The 20,688-nt window shown below is 40.2% G+C and overlaps 2 protein-coding genes across 3 annotated transcripts in view; one reads left to right on the forward strand and one right to left on the reverse strand.

The window, feature by feature from the left end:
• LOC117763021 (peroxisomal membrane protein 11A-like) overlaps window positions 1-7,317 on the forward strand; it is a 65,741-nt gene extending 58,424 nt beyond the window's left edge. The window contains exons 5-10 of one of the 2 annotated variants that reach the window (XM_034587845.1): window positions 750-967; window positions 2,888-3,069; window positions 3,164-3,241; window positions 6,477-6,614; window positions 6,707-6,812; window positions 6,898-7,317. In XM_034587845.1, the coding sequence (XP_034443736.1) occupies window positions 750-967; window positions 2,888-3,069; window positions 3,164-3,241; window positions 6,477-6,614; window positions 6,707-6,793 (703 nt within the window). In that variant the 3' untranslated portion in view covers window positions 6,794-6,812; window positions 6,898-7,317. Of the gene's footprint in view, window positions 1-749; window positions 968-2,887; window positions 3,070-3,163; window positions 3,242-6,476; window positions 6,615-6,706 lie in introns of both variants that reach the window. The other variant, XM_034587844.1, reaches the window with a different exon arrangement.
• On the reverse strand, window positions 7,062-18,965 carry zgc:162879 (ras and EF-hand domain-containing protein). Its single transcript, XM_034587842.1, has 17 exons — window positions 18,405-18,965; window positions 15,618-15,770; window positions 14,148-14,238; window positions 13,751-13,846; window positions 12,312-12,389; window positions 12,106-12,221; window positions 11,957-12,025; window positions 10,461-10,542; window positions 10,276-10,346; window positions 9,963-10,152; window positions 9,779-9,880; window positions 8,670-8,814; window positions 8,507-8,588; window positions 8,303-8,417; window positions 8,094-8,207; window positions 7,901-7,977; window positions 7,062-7,809 (listed from the first exon to the last, which is right to left on the reverse strand). Exons 1-17 carry the CDS (start codon window positions 18,719-18,721, stop codon window positions 7,707-7,709), a joined length of 2,001 nt encoding a protein of 666 aa, XP_034443733.1. The 5' UTR covers window positions 18,722-18,965; the 3' UTR covers window positions 7,062-7,706.
• Between the last annotated feature and the right edge of the window lie 1,723 nt (window positions 18,966-20,688).

Consider the following 20,688-nt stretch of genomic DNA (forward strand, 5'->3'; position numbering starts at 1 on the left):
AGGTACAGATCTGAGACGGGCCACATATTACAAATATTGTGAGAGAGAAAGATACAATAAATATTCCCTGGAAACAATAGATAAGGGATGATTTTTTTTTTGGTGTTATATATCAATGGGAACCTCTACTACTTGAAATATAGTGTGAAAAATGTTTTTTAAGATGGTAAATAAACAGCAGCATCAGTAATGATTATTTGTGATGGTTAAAATAGAAATGCTCTGTCAAAATGTAACAATTCTCAATGATTTTTCTGTTGTAGCTCCAGATAGGGCCGGATCTGAGTCTGGATCAGGACGGTGGTCCCTCTATTAGTGACCCCTGGTGTGAACTAAGAAAAGAGTTGGACAAATAATGGTTCCAAGTGTTTCCCATACAACCTCTCAAACTCCTCGAGGAGAAATAAACATTATTTTACATTCTACTATTTATATATTTACCGTCAGTCTAAACACTGTATTTTAAAGATGGCTATCAAATGACATGCATTAGCTGAAGAGCTTTGGGTTTTGCGTGCAGGATGTTCAGTAGCTTGTTTCTGCTTCTCTTGAAGCTGATGGTTATCACTTGAAAACAGATCGATTGCTCGGCTGATTTAAACAGCCTTTAAAAGATCAACGTGTTCTTCTGAGGATTTTAGAAGACGTCTGGTGTTACTCACAGATAAACTTTTCCGTGGCTCTTTTGCTGTGATGATGTTGTTTATGTCTGTGCTTGTTTTTCTGTCTGTTTGTTTGTCTATGTGCAGAGAGCCTGATATTCCAGCCTGGGCTCCGTTACTCTATCAGCTTCAGCTGCTGGACATTAGAGAGAAACCAGACCCATTTACTCTGCCCGTCGCCGACCGCATCCGCATCGGCAACCAGAAACGAGAGCGAGGAAATTTTCATTTCCAGAGAGAGGAATACTGCATGGCCGCCCGGGCCTATTGTATGGCTCTGGATGTGCTAACCACATGCAGCCGAGGTAACGCAGCGTCAAACCTGAATTTATTCATAGAAAAATATTTCCATACTATCAGCTCTACCAGGAATCTGCTATAATGGTTGATGTGACTATTATCTTCCCAGGGAAAGGGCGAAAAGGAAGGTACAGCACAGATAGTGTTTGGCACACATGCATACGTACACACACACACACACACACACACACACACACACACACACACACACACACACACACACACACACACACACACACACACACACACACACACACACACACACACAAGAAACAAAACACACACCATTTGGTTTCGACCACAGACAACATTTCCACATCAATCTCAACTCAGAATGACATAACAGCTTCACGCCCTCGAGCCCTCCATCACACTAATCACACCATCATGACGCAGGGCCACGTCACGTCACAAATGTTTTCCTCTTAATTCTTCAGCTTAATCAAAGCTAATCAACTCTCATATGATTTTCACCTTCTTAATCACTTTGATCGTGGTCGAGGCAGGGTGGGCCCGTGGAGGAGAATGTGACTGAACAAGTCAGTGAAGAGAAAAACATGAACTGCCTCTTAATGTGTCAATGATGGTAGAGCCGCGAGTTAACTCGGCGTGGCACTGAAGAGAGGAGTTTATCAGGGCATCGAGATCGTGTCATTAACGGATGAGAAGTCGACCAGAAAAAAATCAATAATATAAGATAATTTTCTGCCGATCAGACTTCATTTACAAACACAAATTATGACATGTAGAAATTATACATCGCTCTAATTAGATATGTAGCTACCATGTGCAAATAAACATATTTTAACAAGAGTTGTAACTGTCTTCATGGGAGTAAATAAATTAAATTGGGTAGGGATGAAGAAATAAAAGAGAAAAAGAAAGATGAAAGATTTTGCTTCCAGGCTTTGTCACCATGTGGGAATAATCAATCTTAAGTTCTAAAAACATTTAAAAAAAAAAAAACAGTATAGTTTTTGGGCAATCCTGCTGACCAACAAATAGACGGGTAAAAACAGAACCTCCTTGACGGAGATAATAACGTAATAAAATGACACGACATTCAAAAAATAAAAGTAACTTCTCGTCTGATAAATCACATTGTTGTTGTTGTGTTAAACAGATTAATGGCTAACTAAATGTTTTGCACATTATTCTTTGCTCACAAAAACAAGAAGGAAACAAATTCAGTAAAAGACTTGAAGCTTAAAGCTGCACTTATCAGTATTTGTCGCTTGTTGCGATGAACACACAACTCTGCAGTTGCCCTCAGTACTACTTATGTTTTTATGTTATTAAGCTGCTTTAGTTGTTTTCTAGTTCACAGCTTTAATGATTCAATAGGATCAACTGCAGCAGCAGATGTTTTCATTTTAACAGCTCTGATGAAGTCACTGAACGCTACCAGATTAAATAACTAGCTGGTGAACAAAGTCAAAGACAAAGCTAAAGGGAGCGTGAATGTCTGTAAATTACATTTGACCAGAAACATAACTCCACACTTTGTGTCTGTGGACATTTGCCAGGACTTCCTACAATGATAATATGTCAGTGTTGTGTTTACATGTTGTTCTGCTGCCCCCAAGTGACCAAACAAACAAAGATAAATACCAATTGAAGCTTGGGAAGCATCCAAAGTAGAGTCTACTTTTGGAATCCAACTGCAAATCTGGAAAAGAAGGAGAAAAAAAGATGTGCTCCTATTGCAGATATCGTCCCTGGGCTGCTAAAAATTATTACCCATAATGCTCAGAGACAAGAATCAAACTGCTCCTCACTTGGGTCAACACTGTATTGAGATGGACAAATGTCCAAGTCCAACTACTGTATTTATTACAAGTCCTCTCTCAGATGTCGAGACCTTTCCTTATGTTTTTTAATGTCCAAAGCAAAGCATACATGATCTGCTGTGTGTCTCTGTACAGACGGTCCGGACAGCGGCGTGGTGGTAGAGGAGGAGGAGGTGCGGGACTACCGGGTGAAGTGTTTGAACAACCTGGCCACCGCTCAGCTCAAACTGGAGCAGTACGAGCAGGCGCTGCACACCAGCCGGGACGTCCTGACCCTTGAGCCAAACAACGTCAAGGCCCTCTTCAGGATGGGAAAGGTGAGAAGCAACTGGGAGCATCTCTATTGATTCTTATCAATCCATAAATTATAATTGTTGGGAGAGTTCCTGTGTTTGTGTTTATCTCTTTCAGGTCCTGTCAGACAATGGTGAATACAAAGAGGCGATGGAGGTGCTAAAAAAGGCCTTGAAACTGGAGCCGGCCACCAAGGTGAGATTATTTGGATGAGCTGCTCCCTCCCATCTGCCTGTGAAACTTCATCCGTCCCTCATGTACACAAAGGAAAGGATTTTCTAAAGTGAGGCCACAATTATCATTAGAGCCAACAATATAAATGAATAGTTTCTGACAAAATGTGTGCTTTCTAATATGTTACAGTCAAAGGTTTAAATATCAAGGCTGGAAAAAACACTGTCAAGCCTGGACTTGGGATTTCAGTAACGACATGTAGCTGTTTCATATGGAATATAGACATTTAAAGACTGTTAAAACAATAATTATTAATTCATTAATATTTACCTTTAACAAAGAGCCTTGACCTCAGAAGACTTTGTGGAGCTAAACGCAAAGTTTAAAGAGTCATGAACATCTGAACCAAATTACATGGCATTTGATATGAGTTGTTGAGACACTTAAAACCAGAAATGCCAAGTTCACAATGGAATCACCCGTCACTGGGGTTCATCCACTGGAGAACAGGAAGGTCTGCACAGTATTTCATTGCAATCCATTCTACAGTTGTTGATTTGCCCAATAAGCTTAGAATGAGTCCACAATTCAAACCCTTTGGCAAACAATTGGACTAAACAGGCTAAAAACCAATAAGTATATACATTACTAAATAAGACTTTGTCATGGGCAGTCAAAAGCCTGAGAGAACAGGTGGGACTTCAGTTGAGCTTTAAAAGACTCAACAGAGGGTGAACACTTAATAGAAAGAGGTAGACTGCTCCAGAGCTTTGGGGCAGCTACAGCGAAAGGCGCAATCCCCCTTACACCCTCAGCCTCGACCGAGGGACAGCCAAGAGATCTGGGGATGGAAAGTGGGGCAGGGGAGCTTAAGCCTTAAAATCAATCCTGTATCTAAGCGGTAGCCAATGCAGAGATGCAAGAACAAGTGACACACTGTCCCTCTGCCTAGTACCAGTTAGCAGTCGAGCAGCAGCATCTGCACCAGTTGCAAACGAGACAGTGATGGCTGACTGGTGCCCAAAAGGAGAGCATTGCAGTCGTCCATTCGAGAGGAGATCGGGGGCAGTAGTGACACTCTTCAATTGGTTTATGCTAAATATTGTTTTCCATCATCATGCTTCATACGATACTCTGTAATGACACGGCAAACTGAAATCACACTGGGATTTCAATGGAAGAAGTTTGGAACAACCACGACTCTCCTTGATGTGTCCGCCCCCGCCCCAAACTCAGCATTCAGGGAAGAAAGTCTTTGTTAGGCGAGGTGACCGAGAGCCTGGTGGTCACTGTGGCTGAGCTCCAGAGATCCTGTGTCGAGACGGGAAAAACTACCAAAGGGACGACCACTTCTAGCATCATGTCTCCAAACATTCACTCATGCATGATGTCTAAAACTGAGGCCAGACAGTTCAGTCTCGGTTCCATCAGAGTTTCTCACAGTGTCAAGAGAACTTTAGGTGCTTTCATGTGTCTTTTACCAACATCAATGTAGTGCTACAGTGATGGTTGTTCTTCAGGATCTCTGGAGCTCAGCCAGCAGTTAGGCTCAAGGGAAGAATCCTGTTTGTTCAAAACTTCCTTGATTTAAAAATCATGGGCTCTGGAGGCCGGTTTCTCATGGCTTGGTTTTTCTTACTATATTGTGTGTTTGTGTAGTGTCGGAAAAATCTGGAAAATTAGTTCCCGACTTGGAAAATTCACATGAACATCATCTCAAGTCGGAACAACTACTCAGAAAGTTGGTGAAAATCAGCTTTAAGTAGTGGATTCTAATGTGAACTTGTCAAATTGTCACTTGCAAACTACATGTCCCTCTCTCACAAGTGCCTGTCACACTCTTTTCTTTGCTCTTCATTATTATGCAAATATTTGAAACATAATTACAAAACATTTACTTCACAGTGTCCGTGTTTTTTCCACAATGTACAAACAACTCAAAGACAATCAAGGGGAAATGCAGCGTCTTACCTTAGGCAAAATACCTAAGTGGTTGAAGAAATTGATATTTGAGATGTTTCAACATTTTTAAATTCTCCTTCGTCATTGGGGTATTGATTTTGGGTTGATGAGATTGAAACTGAAAATCGATTTTAGCATAAGGCTGCAACATAACAAAATGAGAAACAAATGAAGGGGTGTGAATATGTTCCGTGTATAAGATTATTTTATTTTTCTGCTCTTAATCCAAGCACCAGAAACATATTCAGTCATTGCAAAAACATGATTGAAGGCTCCATCCTCCATCTGGAACCACGTTCAAGTGATTCCGCCTCGTTCACAATGTTCACACTTCGCCTCATCACCATCCACACCCTCTGCATCTAACAACTGCTTGTTTTTATTGCCTCTCTCTAGTTAACAGCAAACAGTTGCAGGAACCCCAGTGAACTACTCTCTGCTCCTCTGACGGCCTGTTCTGTCTTGTTTTTGTGGTTTTTCCTAATCTGCCAAATCCTCCACAGAGGATCTGGCTGAACTGCACATCTGGCAGTCTCCAGATGTGACCGCACGGCTCAGAGCTGCCCAGCAAACCTGGTAGAAATAACACATGCGCGAGTCAAGCGGTGTCACTCTGGAGCCGTGCAAGTCAAAGCCGGAGACTCAGTTGACCTTTCCAGCTTCAGCGTAGACTCTGCACACTGTATAATTAACATAACCACTCCTTACAACTATAACATCACCTCACGGACATTATTCCACTTCGCTTGTTTGACACCCTGCAGGCTGGAGCTCTGTAAAAAGTGTGAATAGGACATCTCTATCAGCTGTTTACCAAACACTGCTTCCAGTATTACAGTGACCTGACCTACAGGGCACACTGCCACAAATAGTACGTCTGGTCTTGTCTAGACAAAACGAAAATATATGCTGCTTTGGAAATTACACCCTTGTCTCGAAGCTGGATAAAATACTCGGCAGAAAACGGATTTAACCTCCCTGTGAGAAAGTTATTGTACTGCAGTCACAAAGCAGGCCGGGAACATGAAGCTATGAGCTGCAAACGCTTTTTATGACAACTTTGAGTAATTCATCTAATGACAATTCATCTAATGACTTTTTGAAGATATGACAAAAGTGAAAAATATAAGTTTTTATGATTTCTTGGCCTCTTCTGTAGAGGAATTCAGACCTCTGCTCTCACCTGCTGGACATTTTTAAAACTGCAACTTCACCTTTCTCTAAAAAGGAAGGCTCCACATCTTTTTTTTTTTTACTGCCTGCATTACATTTTGAATGTTCTCCTTTCCTTCAGGCGATTCACTTGGAGTTATCTAAACTCGTCAAAAGACAATCTGGAGGCAAAGATACCCATGAGTGGAAACCCAAACCTGCAGAGATGCTTGGAGAGAATATCGCACCTTTTCTCATTCCCTCTAAGAAGGAACCATCTGTAAGTCAAATCACAAACACAACCAGAACTGTACATTTCTCTATTTGACATAATGGAGCTTTCTTTTTTTTTTGACTGTGTCTTTGTTTTAGGGAATTTCCTGGAAGTTTATCCTCGGAGCTCTGGTGGTGGCCTTGGGGAGCTTAGTGACGTCAGTGATTCTAACTGCAAGACACTGAAAACATAGCACTTTGAAAATCTTCATCGCCCCCCCGCCCCCCCCCGCCCCCATCATCATCATCTGAGGGAGTAGAGTTTAGTTACCAGTCCTCTTCAGTCAACTGTGAGGAGTTTCCTCTGAGCACATGAGAAGCAGCATCAGAGCCCGAACGTGTGTTTATCTACGCGTCTTGTCACTGAAAATCTGATATATTTATGAAAAGGAGAATAGTTCAGCACCGAGTGAATTCACAATAGCAGCAGAGTTTTATATATATATTTTATTTTGAAATGGGATCGCATTCAATCAACCATCATAAAAATGGGTCCTGGAACATGTTCTTGTATCACAGATACTCAAATAAAAAATTGAATCAGTGGAACTTTTGTAAAGTCTGTAACCAAACCACAAAAATTAATTTTAGTAAACAAATAACACTTTCAACAGCACAAATCTGTGAAAATATCCTTCAATCAGTAACGTTGCACTGTTATATCACTTATACTGGTACTTAAAATAAAAACTGTTTAAAAAAACCTGTTTGGTCTTTCCCTTCATCTTTCAAGAACCATTCAACTCTGTGAAATAAGTTTGATCTCAAAGGGGAAAAAAGTGCATGAACTTCAGAGTCTTTCTAGATTGTTTCTGTCGGCTAAACCATTCAAATTATTTAGGTTGAATCTAAACTGAGCCATTGATATTCCTTATTTATAAGATCTTAAAATCACAAACAAATAAGTAAAAAATCTGAGACACAAAGAAGCATGATTACCATACGTGCGTTTATCTGTACATGTGCAGAAACCGTCATCCCGATTAGTGAATTTGAATTAATGAAAATAAATCTAAGACTTGAGTTTGAAATATTTTTAAGGTTAAAACATTAACAAAAATTAAAAACTTGCTCCGTGGTATATTCCAATATGAAACATCTACAGTCCACAGCAGTTGTTCAGAGTCTTCTTCGGGTTGGATTGACTCAGTTTGACCTGTGAACCCGACTCGCGTCTCAGTTTGAAATTTTTCTTGACTTCTCTGTGAAAATAAAGAAGAAAGATGCAAAGAGATGTCAGGGTTTGTGAAGTTAAAAAGAGTCAACTCCAACTCACTGTCTCCGGCCTCCTACCTCGCGAGATGAAGCACCGCCTCGACGACATTGGTTCCCTCTTTGGCGCTGGTTTCGCAGAACAAGGCGCCATATGCCTGCGAGCAAAGCATCAACATACCTGAGTGAAGTCGGTTTATTTATACACCTGGGAGGGCAGGGCGTCTATGTAAACAATTTTGTTTATTCATTACACGGAACAAAAGTTTCTCACCTTGGCCAACTTCTCTCCATGTAAACTGCTCACACATTTCCCCTCAGCGAGCTGCTCTCGGAGGTCCACCTTGTTTCCAATAACACACATGGGGATTTTCTCCTCCGTCAAATCCTGTATTTAAAAAACAAAGAACTCCGTAAAAAATATTTTCCTGCTTGTCTGTGTCGTTCATTCATCTGTGTGTCAGTCAGCATTGCCACCCGTACCTGAATCTCATCCACCCACGCTCGGATGTTAAGGAAGCTGCTTTCTGAAGTCACATCATAGAGCAGCAGGACGCCGTGAGCTTTACGGAAATAAGATCTGGCGATACTGCGGAACCTAACGTGAGAAGAAATACAAACCTATTTTTAGTCAAGTTATTTGTTGCTACTTCCTATAGAGGAATGCTACGAGAGTCGGTGCAGTACCTCTCCTGCCCAGCTGTGTCCCAGATCTGCAGACTCGTCTTCTCTCCGTCCACTAACATCCTCTTTATCTGGAAATCAACTCCTATGATGCAAAAAGCAGAGTTCAACGTCTGAAATCAAGAATGTGTCAGAGGTTTATTGAATGTGTTTTCTGTGCACCCACCCAGCGTCGTCTGCATGTCTCCTCTGAACTCGTTGAGCGTCAGTCTCAGCATGAAGCTGGACTTTCCTGCTCCGGCATCTCCGGCTAAAACCAGACGGTACATCGGAGTGGGCGCCTCAGTTTCTTCTATGTTGGCTTCTAATGGCTGAGGGAAAGAACAGAAGTGACACAAATTACACAGATTTATGTGGAAAGTCTTAAAATTCATGTTTACTATTGTTTTAAAAACAGTATGTATTAATTTAGCTGAATTTAATCTTATACTTAATCTAACAAATACAGTTCTTGATTTGATTGATCAAAAGCTGTGGCTTTTCTGGAGCTAGGTCACATGATGACAACTGCGGATCCACTGATGAAGACCATGAGGTGCATTTGAAAGCCCCATACAAAGCTGGTGCATGAACAATGAGGTAACACTGAAATAGTTACTCATGCACTTTACGTAAAACCAGTAAGACTAACTGTAAATGTGTGTTTTACAGCATTAAACAGTAGTTAGAAGCTGCTTCACACTAGAATGGAGTCAAGTAATTGTACAGATGTGCAGATAGTTTTACTTACTACCAGTCAGTTTTAGAACACATGTTTCTAGTTGTAACAGATTGAAATACTGCAGTAAAAACAAGATTTAACAAAAAGGAATCACAGAACCCTAAATCTCCTGAATTTGAATCTGAATTTTTTTATCCGTTTTCATCCAGCGGTCACACACACTCATGACATTCTTTCTACAATGAAAAGGAAACCTACAATCTTTTCATTTGTTTTGCTTTCACTTTGCGTCCAGTTCATCCCAAACCAGTTTAGATTCTGGAGACTGAGCTGCTCCTCCATCACATGAAGAATATCTCACTGTAGGATGAACCCCTCACCAACCACTCTGTCTTTTTCCTCATCATTCTGGTTACAATGTACAGAACTACTTTCTGCAGCACAGTATTGTTTTGGTAACATTAATGTTTTCTTGCAGTTTACTACTTATGCTGCTTACATTTCAAATCAGGACAAAGGGGTTGTGTTAAAACGATTGACTATTGAGTACAAATAACTAAATCAATACTAAAACGGAAAGATCTTAGACATTAAAAAAAGTTAAATCATTTTACCTTCGTGGAAAACGCAGACAAGCGTCTTCGTAGTGACGACGCGATGGAGCTCGCCCTGCTGGGAGTCACTGACATTGCAGCGTCAGATTTGACTGCTGAGATCTGTGACACATGACGACAATACTGATTATAAGCTCACCAGCATATTACTTATATTATGTGACCTGCTGATGTGCGTTCTGACCTCCACGTCAGACGGAACACACGAGTAACTGTGATGCACCGTTTCCACCGAGCCCCGGCTCTCGTCGCTGTCATAATCACTGCCTGAGCTCTCGGCCGTGTCCATCGGCAGCGAGACTCCGCTGTCCAGGTACTTATCAGCCCAGGAGGCCACATGAGAGTAAATCGTTTTACTGGGATCTGGCTGCGAACTGCAGCAACACACACACACACACACACACTGGCTTCAGCTGGGACAATTTAATTCACCGAGATCAATCTGCAGATTCCGAGGTGTGTAAAAACGAAAAAAAAAAAAAAAAAAATTGACATACCTGCTGTGCCTGAGTGTGCTCTGTCGGAGCGGTTTCATCTTTCGGGCTGGGATTTCGTTTCGGGGAGACAGCTGTAGAGCAGATAAAAAACGTCAGAGAGGAAACTTTCACACTCCAACTACTGAAAACAATTTACTGTCGGCTCCTATCTGATGTGGAGCTACGTCTGCACACGACACACTCACCCTCCTTTTAGCTGCGACCACTTCACTGGCCAACGAGGATCGAAGCCCATCATTACTGTCGTACAGGTTTTTGTTCATTTCTCTAATGTGTTTGAGGCAATACAAGAAAGAGTCAGTTACATGGACAAACATTTGCTTTCACACAGCAAGTGTGTGTTAAACCAGTTGTTCAAGAGCTGAACTGTTTGCCAGTGCAGAGGAACATTTACACTTCAAGTAATTCAGAAGTCAGATTTATACCTTCAATGTTTTAATACACATCAAGTACTCAATATAACCTGCACTGTCAACTCAATACTTTTTTACTGGTCATAGGTTATATCCTTGGTTTCCAAAATTAAAAAAATAAATAGGCTCTGTTATGGGAATATTTCTTTTCACCTACCAATTTATACTTATATACATTATATAAACATTTAATACTGTATTTTTAAGACGCTATGATGTAGTTGTACAGAGACACAGTATAAAGCTATTTTTAACAATTATCATTTTTTGTTTGTAGTTTTTTTATTTGTTTATATTTTATACTATTGCATTCTATTTCCGATGTATTTATTTTTATATTTTTATGTATGATTATTACAACTGTAATAATTTATTATACTTATTATACAGATATGAATTTATAAACACTAACCTGTTTACAAATACATTATCATCGATTACAAACCATTTATCACAGGTGTTTATGACTAAATAAAATAAAACTAAAATAAATGTTGGTTGTAACTGGGACATTCTTTCTGAAGAGACATGTTGCTGATGAAGTTTTCTAAATTTTTGAATGTTATTGTATTTTCTTTTCTGTCTGACTTGACACCACTAGAGGGCAGTTTAAACATGTGTTTCTCTAATGTTGATGAACCAAACTGTCTAAGCAGAAGTATAGTAATTATTGATAACTACTAATTAGTTTCTGAAAAAGTTGACACTTTAAAAACCACATTTATAAAAATACTTTTATATTTACAATTATACAGCATTAATGTTGAAAAGAGTCCAATGTGCAATTTTGTATATTTATTGTAATAATTACACAAAATCAGTGTATATGGTTATTACCTGGCATGTATAGGCCTCCATTGTCAATATGTGGTACATTTGTTAAAGTTGTGTTTCCCTACGTCCACATTTGGGGGACCCCTCTTTATAAGGTTGCCCACTTCACCTCTCCCCCTTTTATTGCTGTACTCCTATGTAACATTTTGGTCTTTCAAATTTCCTCTCTGTTATTATGTTTGGAAGTTTACGCCCTAGTTTTAAGCTATAGTGTAATATGCTGCTGACTTAATTGTGTTGTTGAATTTGTCTAGAGGCTCCACAAATGTTCACAATTGACCAGAGGATTTTGTTCTTCAACTCTTTTGTCTGAATAAACAGAGATCTCCTCCACAGACATTCAAGATCCTGCACTTTCCATCAAATAAACCACGATGCAGACATTGTGAGACTGCATCTGTTACACTCGCAAAGGTCTTCAAAGTCAGACTTACTGGAGGATCTGAATCTGACTGGAGTACGACTGGTATTCCATGACCATCATCTTCAAATCCTCTTTTTCTCTGTGGATAAATACACGCAGATTAGAGAAGACGCTGCGTCACATTTTGTGTCCATGCTTGATTTTAACACGGTGCCTCACCTATCATATTGATCTTTCTGATCTGCGTACATGTTCTTCAGCTTGTCCAGCTCCGAGTGCAGCACGGCGATATTGGTCTGGGCTTGGAGCAGGGACGTCCGCAGCTGCTCGTTTTCCTGTGCGCAGATTTAAAGATTCACTGGAGCAGTCTTATAAAACACGCATCTGATTCATTCAGCCGAACAATCACTTCTAACCTGACTGACCTGTGAGAGGTTACTCATTTCTCTGTTCAGTTTCACCACCTCGTCCCTTGACTGGTTGAAGTCAGAGTCCTCCTGGCGCTGGACAAAAGACATTTTGTTAAAACACTTTAGGTGCAGATGACTGGAGTCACAGGTCCAACAGACCTGCAGTTCCATACAGGCACGTCGATTAAACCCCCACTCATACGACATAGATGTTTGCTGATGTGTTTGAGAGTTTATAAAGACATTTTAATATGTACTGGCTTTTTTTTTTTTTTACATAAACACAAAAAAAAATTGAGAATCCCTTTAATTTAGCTTTTTAAAGAATTGTAAATTTGTAAATGAGTAAAGCATTTTACATTTTAATTGAAATAAATAAAGACATTTGTCAGTGGTCTCTGATGACCCTGTCTCTAAATGACCTCAGAAAAGACTGTGACATCCCTGCAGTCTCTTCTAACTCAAATACAACAAATCAAACAATTAAATGATATTCAGTGTATAGACCTGAATCAAAGTGCATGGTCTAAAGTGCACGGGAGAATTATATTTAGCATGTGTCCAAATCTACTAGTGCTCGATCAACATTAGAAAAAAGACATTCTACTTAGTCCCTTTATTAATCATGAGTGTGTTCTGGGCCTAATATTCAATCAGAGTCCCAGGGTGGATTTCCCAGGTGGTCAGAGCCAACGCTTCAGTGAGCAGATGATCTGTGTGTGTAACATCTTTGCCTGATCTCCGACACTTTATATTATTAAGCAGATTAAGTATCAATAAGTTGTAAGTCACATTTGAAAAGTGTGCATTAGTGTAATTTACTCGAACGCTGTGTGTGGCGGTTGCACCATCAGCTCACTCAGTGTTGGTATATTTTTGCTTGGTCCCTAACCCTGTGACAGAAAAGCCGACACTACAGACACAGCGACAGGTTGCAAACCTGAACAGCTCCACTAGTGGACCAACATAAAAAATCCATGAAACTAATGAGGTGAGATAAATGTACATCTGAGAGCAAACACATCGTATTGTGCTCATCAGGATTTTCTAACTACAAGCACCTGTAGTTACAGCAGAGGTCTGCGTTAGTGATCAGATCAGACCTGAAATCCTTTTAGTGCAGAGAACTATCTAATCAGCCACATTCAGAGGTGACCACCAGAGACACATTTGTCCTCACACTGAACATCACTTTCAGCTTTGTGTTGTACTGTGAATACAAATACATCTCTGACAGCAAACACAACACTATACAACGCAACAACCCCCAAAACCCATGTCCGACACAAGTTTTCATGTTCATCTTTCTCTCACTCGTTCCTTCTCCTCTGCATCATCTCTGTTATCTGTGTCTTTCAGCTTTAGTGTCTTTCTTCTCTATTTGTAATGCAAGAAAACATATTCCAGCTTTATACAATCTGTGTGTAAATACAAAGATGTGCGGTGTAACTTACCTTTAACAGACCGTCCACGGTTGCGTGCAGGTCTGCGACCTCATTCTTATACTTCCTCTGCATGGTAGCCATGACTCTTTCCATTTTCTTGCGCTCCTGCCGACATGAAACCGAAGAAGGTAAGAGGCCAGCTCAGGGCCGTGAAGAGCGGCTTTCATCTGACTGTACAGAGGCTCTTTGTGAGGAGACGTGTAACCTGCTGTGGAGCTGCTGCACAGCAAATATGCAGGTAGCTCACAGGAGCCAACAGGAATGTGGGGCAATGCTTATTTTAGTTTCTTACGGCACTGTTTACTGATGCTGCAGCGTATAACACAGCCAATTCATATAGGTTGTTAGATTTAATTGGGATGTTTTTAGTAAACAAAAAGTCCATAATACATCCTGCAGGTCTCACCTCTTCTCTCACCCTCTCCTCCGTTCTGACAAGCTGTAGCTGGATGTCGTCCTCCAGTTCCTCCAGCTGACTGCTGTTCATCTCCTCAGCTCTGTTTGAAGAAGAGAGGTCTATGTTCAAGTTTGTGCCGGCAGCCTCGCAACTCCTGAATCAAAGCAGATTCTCCAGCAATGTCCCAGGGATTAATACAGCAGGTAAAAGAAAAGAAGAATCCATTCACCTGCTAGTCCAGTGACAGTTGTACCTGACTGATTTGACTTCGAACGTGCTGCAGTTGTGACTCTCTGCTCTCGTCAGACAGTACACGAACCAAAGAGTCGAGGGGGGGGTGGGGATTTTAAAAGGCAGATTCCAGAGAAGCACCAAACTTTTATAAGGTGATCCCTTTTATGTTTTTTTTTTTACGTTTTCAAAGTTAGGTTGATGTCAACTGACTTGGAAACTTAGGTAGAATAAATATATAGTCTGCAAAGGGATTAACAGAACAGGCCGGACAGCACATTCTTTTGTTTTCCTACTTCCTTGAACAAGGAATGTTCTCTTTCTCGTGCCGTGTAGTCACTGAAGCACAGACGGAGCTCAGGCACTGAACAAACCCTGCTTAGAGACACAATGTCTTCCCATGTGAAGGACTGAAATTCAACACGTAATTTAAGGAGGTACATGTCTCACTTCACAGATTTAAAAGGAAATGATCAAATCCTTTTCTCAATACAGCGTGTGACATTTACTGTCCAGGTTGTTGAGCCAGAAAAGCTAGTGCAGAAAAGTCATGACAATAAAATAAATGAAAAAATGAAAAATACATGATAATACAATATTCTGTTTAGTTTAGTTCAGTGATTTCATGACAATATCATGAAAAATATTTTATTTTAAATTTCTACTGTGCTTAAAAGAGGTGGAAACCAAAACAGAGCAAAAGGAGATAATGTCATTATCATCATCAATTCGACAAGTTGTTTGAGGTTTTTCTCACCCCTAGTGGCCAAAAATGTATCAAACCTAGTAAATTGATTAATTTTTAATTAATACCTTTTGCAAAGCTGAGACCTCACTTTTCAATGGCATTACTTTTTTCTCGACCATATATATACAGAATTTTCTTATTTTAAAGAACAAATAAAACAAATAAAAACAACACGAGAACAGAGAAATAAAACCAAATAAAAAAAGGACAGCTCACTGGTCAGACTTTATGTTAAATCATGGGAGACCATAGTTTAGGTTGGGTATCTTTGTAAAATAATGGAGGGATAACCAGGACGCAGAGAAATCGGACATTAAATACCATTACTTAAGTCACCTCTCATGCTCACACACATATAGTATTATAGCCACATAAGACTAGTGTCCTTCTTTATGGAAACATATGTGATGCGACTTATTGTTCATTCATTTCAGTTCAGATGTTGTGAAATGTAAAAAAAAAAAAAACACTTGAGGAGAACAAGTTTTTCTTTTTCTTACCGCTTCAAACTGGTCTCCAGCAGTTCACACTCCTGTCTGTTGTCCAGACTTTGGGTGATCAGAGCGTGGACGGTTTTTTCGTACTCCTGAAGCAGGGCCGTGTTTGCACAGGAATGAATGGCCTGGTAAAGATCAGCCAGCTGCTCCCTGAGACTACACGAGAAGAGCAAATAGTTACTTCCAGTGATAGAGGTCAGTGCAATTTTCTCTGAATCAAACTCCACCCAAAATCGGAGTTTCTGTTCAAATCAAATACTAACTCCCCTACTATCAATCTGTACACTCAGTCAGTATGTTTGAAATACTTTTCACCATAACCGATAATGAGCAATGTGAAAGTAGCTTAAGCCTTTTAAAAAAGGTCAAAGGTCACATGTTGTAGAAAGTGAGAATTCCATTTTTTTTCAATAGAGCAGGTCTTGGTGGTGTAATAATACTGTGAAGATATCATAACATTCAACCCACAGAGAAATAAAGCCTTAAACAACTGCTCACTTCTTAAAACAAGAGGACAGGACTCCCACTACTTTGTGATGTCACAACTATACAGTCATCACACTCAGCTACGCCCCAAACTCCGCCTCCCTGGGCCCACTGCCCAAAGGTCTGTTCGATGTCAGGGAGCCAAATATATCACTATTCAGTTTCTTTCATGAAACACCAGAGCATTTCACTCTAACTCTGGCAAATCGGGTAAACAGTGTTGCAGCCAAGGCGTCCTCTTCTTCAGACGCAATACAACAACAGAAAAAAAACAGGGTCATTTACACCAAGTTTTAAGCCTAAAAGTCCACTACTGGAAGTAACGATGCTAGCGGACATAGCGATGCAAACACGCTAGCCCTTGGGCGAGAGTGTGTACAGTTTTCCAGTGTGCCCGTGAGAACATGACAGAGCCTCTCCGAGCAGGGTATCAGAGGACATTTAGGCTAAAAACACGGTGTAAATGATGCCGTTTTGAGTCGAATATGAATGTCGGGCCTTCCAGACACTTGGATGACACCACAGGAGCAGTTTGGAGGCATGTTATGTTTTTTCTAACTTGTTTTTCACGTCTGAAGAAGGAGTCCCGTTTACTTCAATTGTATTGGATTTGGCTGCAGCACTGTTTACCCCTGTGACTCCAGAAGTGTTTTGTGGACTCAAACACCCCCCCCACGACAATAAAAAATATAACAAATAGAGAGTGGGAGAGGTAATTGGTGTCCCTGAACACGGTAGCATGGAAATGCACTGTTAAGCTGCTCATCCAATGGACTTTTAACTTTTCCAGTGAGTTACTGTGGACTCAAGGAAGTGCAGCGTCGACTGTGAAGTGTTTCGGGTGAACGGTTGTCAAGAGATCTATAAATAAGAAACATTGAATGACTGTCAGTGACGACTTAGGGCTGGAGCGATGCATCCACAGTGCGTCATAAAGATGGCTGCACCTAGACAGGAAAACAAACAGCAGCTGCAAAACTTGTAAAAAGATCAACAGCCATCAGCCAAGATCCACAAACTGGAGATGGCTTAACGGCAGCGGTTTACCATGCGACGACTAAAAGGAAAAGCAACAGCACTTCTTGTTTACTTTTCCCCCCCCCCACCCAAGTGTGACACATTATTATTATTAATTAAAAGACGGAACAAGTCGTCTGACGTGCCTGCGTCATTCAGCCGGTGGCTCATCTCTGTCTCCTTTAACAGTGAGAAAATAGCTTTAACTAAAGACGGATACATATACCAGTGGTTTGTTGAACTGCATATTATCCAAGTTTCAGCCAAATGATTAACCCACATTCCAACACTTTATTTGCCAATGTATTAGGTACAACAAAACGAAGCTAATGGCTGTATAAAACAACAGTGCAGCAATAAACGCTCACTTCATCAGGATTATAATGTTCAGTTTTTATTAAGTCTGTTTAACATGATTTATTTTGTTATGGTTATGTTAGCTTTTATTTTGTGGCGCTACTAGGTTACACAGAGAGGTGCTCCTAATATTGTATCAGTCTTAATTCATACTGGATGGGAAAAACAGTATGGGACCAAAATTACAGCCTCCAAAAATTACCATTCAAATAAATCAACACCTCTTTTAAACACATTCTACAGAAAATTCCCATAATAATCTTTATGTAGAGAAGGAGTTATTGCAGTTACCTTGTACTACACTCCATATGTTTTATGTAGATGTGCGTACCTTAGAGAATTGGTGAAGTGTGTCACTGCAATACTTTTGAATGTGTGATTTAGTATCTGATAGATATAATTTATTATCAGGAGGAATACATGCATGTTTGAATCTTTTTTTTTTTTTTTTTTAACTAAATGGTTAGTAAAGAGTTTAGTAAAGAGATTAGTAAAAGTTGCGTCGTCTTTATTGTATCATATCAAATTGTATCGTATAATATCGTATTGCGTCATATCGTATCATAACATTGTCTCTTATTGTATTGTATTTTATTGCATGATATTGTATCTTATCTTATTGTATTGATTTGTATTGATTAATATTGTATTGTAACATTTTGAATCATATTGTATTTTTTAATACCATATTGTATCATTTTGTATTTTTTGTATCATTCAATAAAGTATTGTAACGTTTTTTATCGTAATATATTGTATCGTATCGTATCATATTGTATTGTATTGCGTTGTATCGTATTGTATAGTGTAAATGAGATGATGGTAATTAGATGAATGAATTACAGCTCATGAGACGAGTCAGGATTCGAACAGGAACTTGAGATCAGTGTGCTGCCTGAACACGGACCGGACAGCCGGATGTGATCGCACCTTTCAGACAGGAGGTTCTCCGAGTCCACCCGACCCACGAACTCTTCCCACGAACACCCCGGGCTGAGGCTCGACCCGGCCCCGCCGCTGCAGGAGGCCCCGTCCAGCGCCTCGGACACCTCCTGGAACCTGGAGGAGAACTTGCTGTAGTCGATGTATCCGTCCTCGTCCGCGTCGAACCGGTCGAACAGAGTCTTGATCTCGGCTTCGGGCACGTTGAGCTCCCGGCAAACCACCGCGAAGTCCCCGAGCTCGATCTTGCCGGTCTTGTTCACATCGCAGGCGGAAAACAGCCTCCGGAGACTGGGTCTGTCCATGTCCACCGGTTCAAAACACGCAAGAGCTGTGAAAAGTTTCAAACCTAACGCAGCTCCTCCTGTGGACGGACTCAGGTCCTCTGCCCGAACACAAGTGTGACTTTAAGATCCGCCCATTGGTCCAGGTGTCGGTGTGGGCGGGTTTTTATCAATGGACCCAGCGAAGCAGCTCCTGTTGCTATAGATCGATGTATATCATGGTGATAATAAATGCATGGAGCTGCAGTAGAAACACCTCAGGTGCTCTCCTCTGTTTGTTTTGTAGGTGTGAGTTTCATCAGACACGCCTCTTTGTTCCTCTGGATTTGGAGAGCGAGTCTGACTCCACCCTTAGAGATTAAATAATAAATAACAGAGAAAATGTATTAAAACCCTTCAGATATTTGTGGACAAGCAGCGTTTATATTCATAAATCATTGATATTGATAAATGAACCCAACACCACCACAGCCCCTTGCCCCCACCCCAGGTAAATCACTAACCAACCCACCACCCCCCCCTCCTACAAACTGATCTCCACCAGAACAGTCACTTTGTATAGTCATTTCACCTGCTGTTGTTTTTAGTGTAAATGCTGTAATCTTACAACATCTGCAGCTATTTAACTGCTAATACACTCATCCTGTGGCTGAACGTTGTTTTCCATGAAGTATTTTACACTGCTCAATCTATTTCAGCACTAGTCTGGCTTTCGATACTCATATCCTGACTGATACTATGTTGTGTACTTACATGCCACATGAGTATTCATAAGTTGTGTACTTATATGTTGAGTGTGTCACTTTTTATGTTGACTGTGGTACTTACATGTACTGTATGTTGAGTGTGTTACATACATGTTCAGTGTGTTACTTATATGTGGATTGCTTATGTGTGTACTTGTATGTTTACACTGGGGATTCGAGAGAAACAACACTAAACTTTGACTAAATATGCAAAAGGTATGTTAATGAGAAACGTTTTTCGTAAATAAAATCATGAGCCGCTCAAATAAAAAAATTATCATTTGATTTTTATTTGAAAAATTAAAATAAAGTGCTTTTTATATACAATACAAAAAGAAAACAGAAAGAAAAACAGTAGTGATGTATCGTACAAAAAAAATACAATTCACAATACATTTTTTTACATTGGCAGCTGAATTTACAAAACTGTTTTACATAAAAACTTCTTTTTTTCACTTGTACTTTTTTTTTTTGACAATACATGTTGACCAGAGTTGCAGCGACGCTGCTGCCCCGAACAGAAGGCCTGACTGTAGTGGTTCAGTAAGAGGGAGAGAGACGAGGATACTTTCACTGTGGTGTGTGTTCGGTACCTGCACATATTTCACATTGCAACTTTACCATATAGTTCTGATGACAGCTGCTTCACCCAAAGCTGCCGTTTGTTTTGTGTTTTTCAATAACAGTCAGAGCATCAATCTTTCATACTGCACGATTGCTTATAGACAAACGCAACATAATACTATCTATGATTCAGTATTTCAAATCAGCCAGTGGTTCTTTATGTGCTACAATTTAAGAATGAATTTTAGTCCCTGACTAAGGTTGAGGCCACAATTTAAAAAAAATAAATAAACACCTCATACTGTACAATACTGTACAATGTTGACAGTATCAAATTACACATATTCATGTTTCTGAGCATGGCCCGTCTTCTCACACCTACAGCTCTACTACCTGCTTAGATTATTACACCAAGAGGCACGTCTCTTGATTATGGTTTCAGAAGGCATTATCCGTTTTCCCCAAAGGCAGATTTGTTATCGAACCCATAATAACCTGCATTGTACTAAGGCTTTTTCAACATCATGTGCAAATCCTATGCATTCTGAGTCGAGCTGTATGCTGTGTTTTTAGTGAAATTTAAATTGTTGTTACAATCCCAGAGCCAAACTCAAGTAAGACTTTAATATGGTTTGACGAAAATGCTGTCAGATCCGACCCATAATTTTGGTGGGTTAC

Source organism: Hippoglossus hippoglossus, chromosome 6, assembly GCF_009819705.1.
Source record: "Hippoglossus hippoglossus isolate fHipHip1 chromosome 6, fHipHip1.pri, whole genome shotgun sequence".
Classification (NCBI taxonomy): domain Eukaryota; kingdom Metazoa; phylum Chordata; class Actinopteri; order Pleuronectiformes; family Pleuronectidae; genus Hippoglossus; species Hippoglossus hippoglossus.

Bases quoted from the DNA above. Each gene is read 5' to 3' on its own strand.
- zgc:162879 (XM_034587842.1), bottom strand. From the start codon at position 18,721: ATGGACAGACCCAGTCTCCGGAGGCTGTTTTCCGCCTGCGATGTGAAC. The intron at 12,390-13,750 runs GTAAGTTACACC...TCTTTTGTCCAG, and splicing joins CCGTGGACGGTCTGTTAAAG to CGCCAGGAGGACTCTGACTT. The intron at 7,978-8,093 runs GTGAGAAACTTT...CTTTGCTCGCAG, and splicing joins ATGGAGAGAAGTTGGCCAAG to GCATATGGCGCCTTGTTCTG.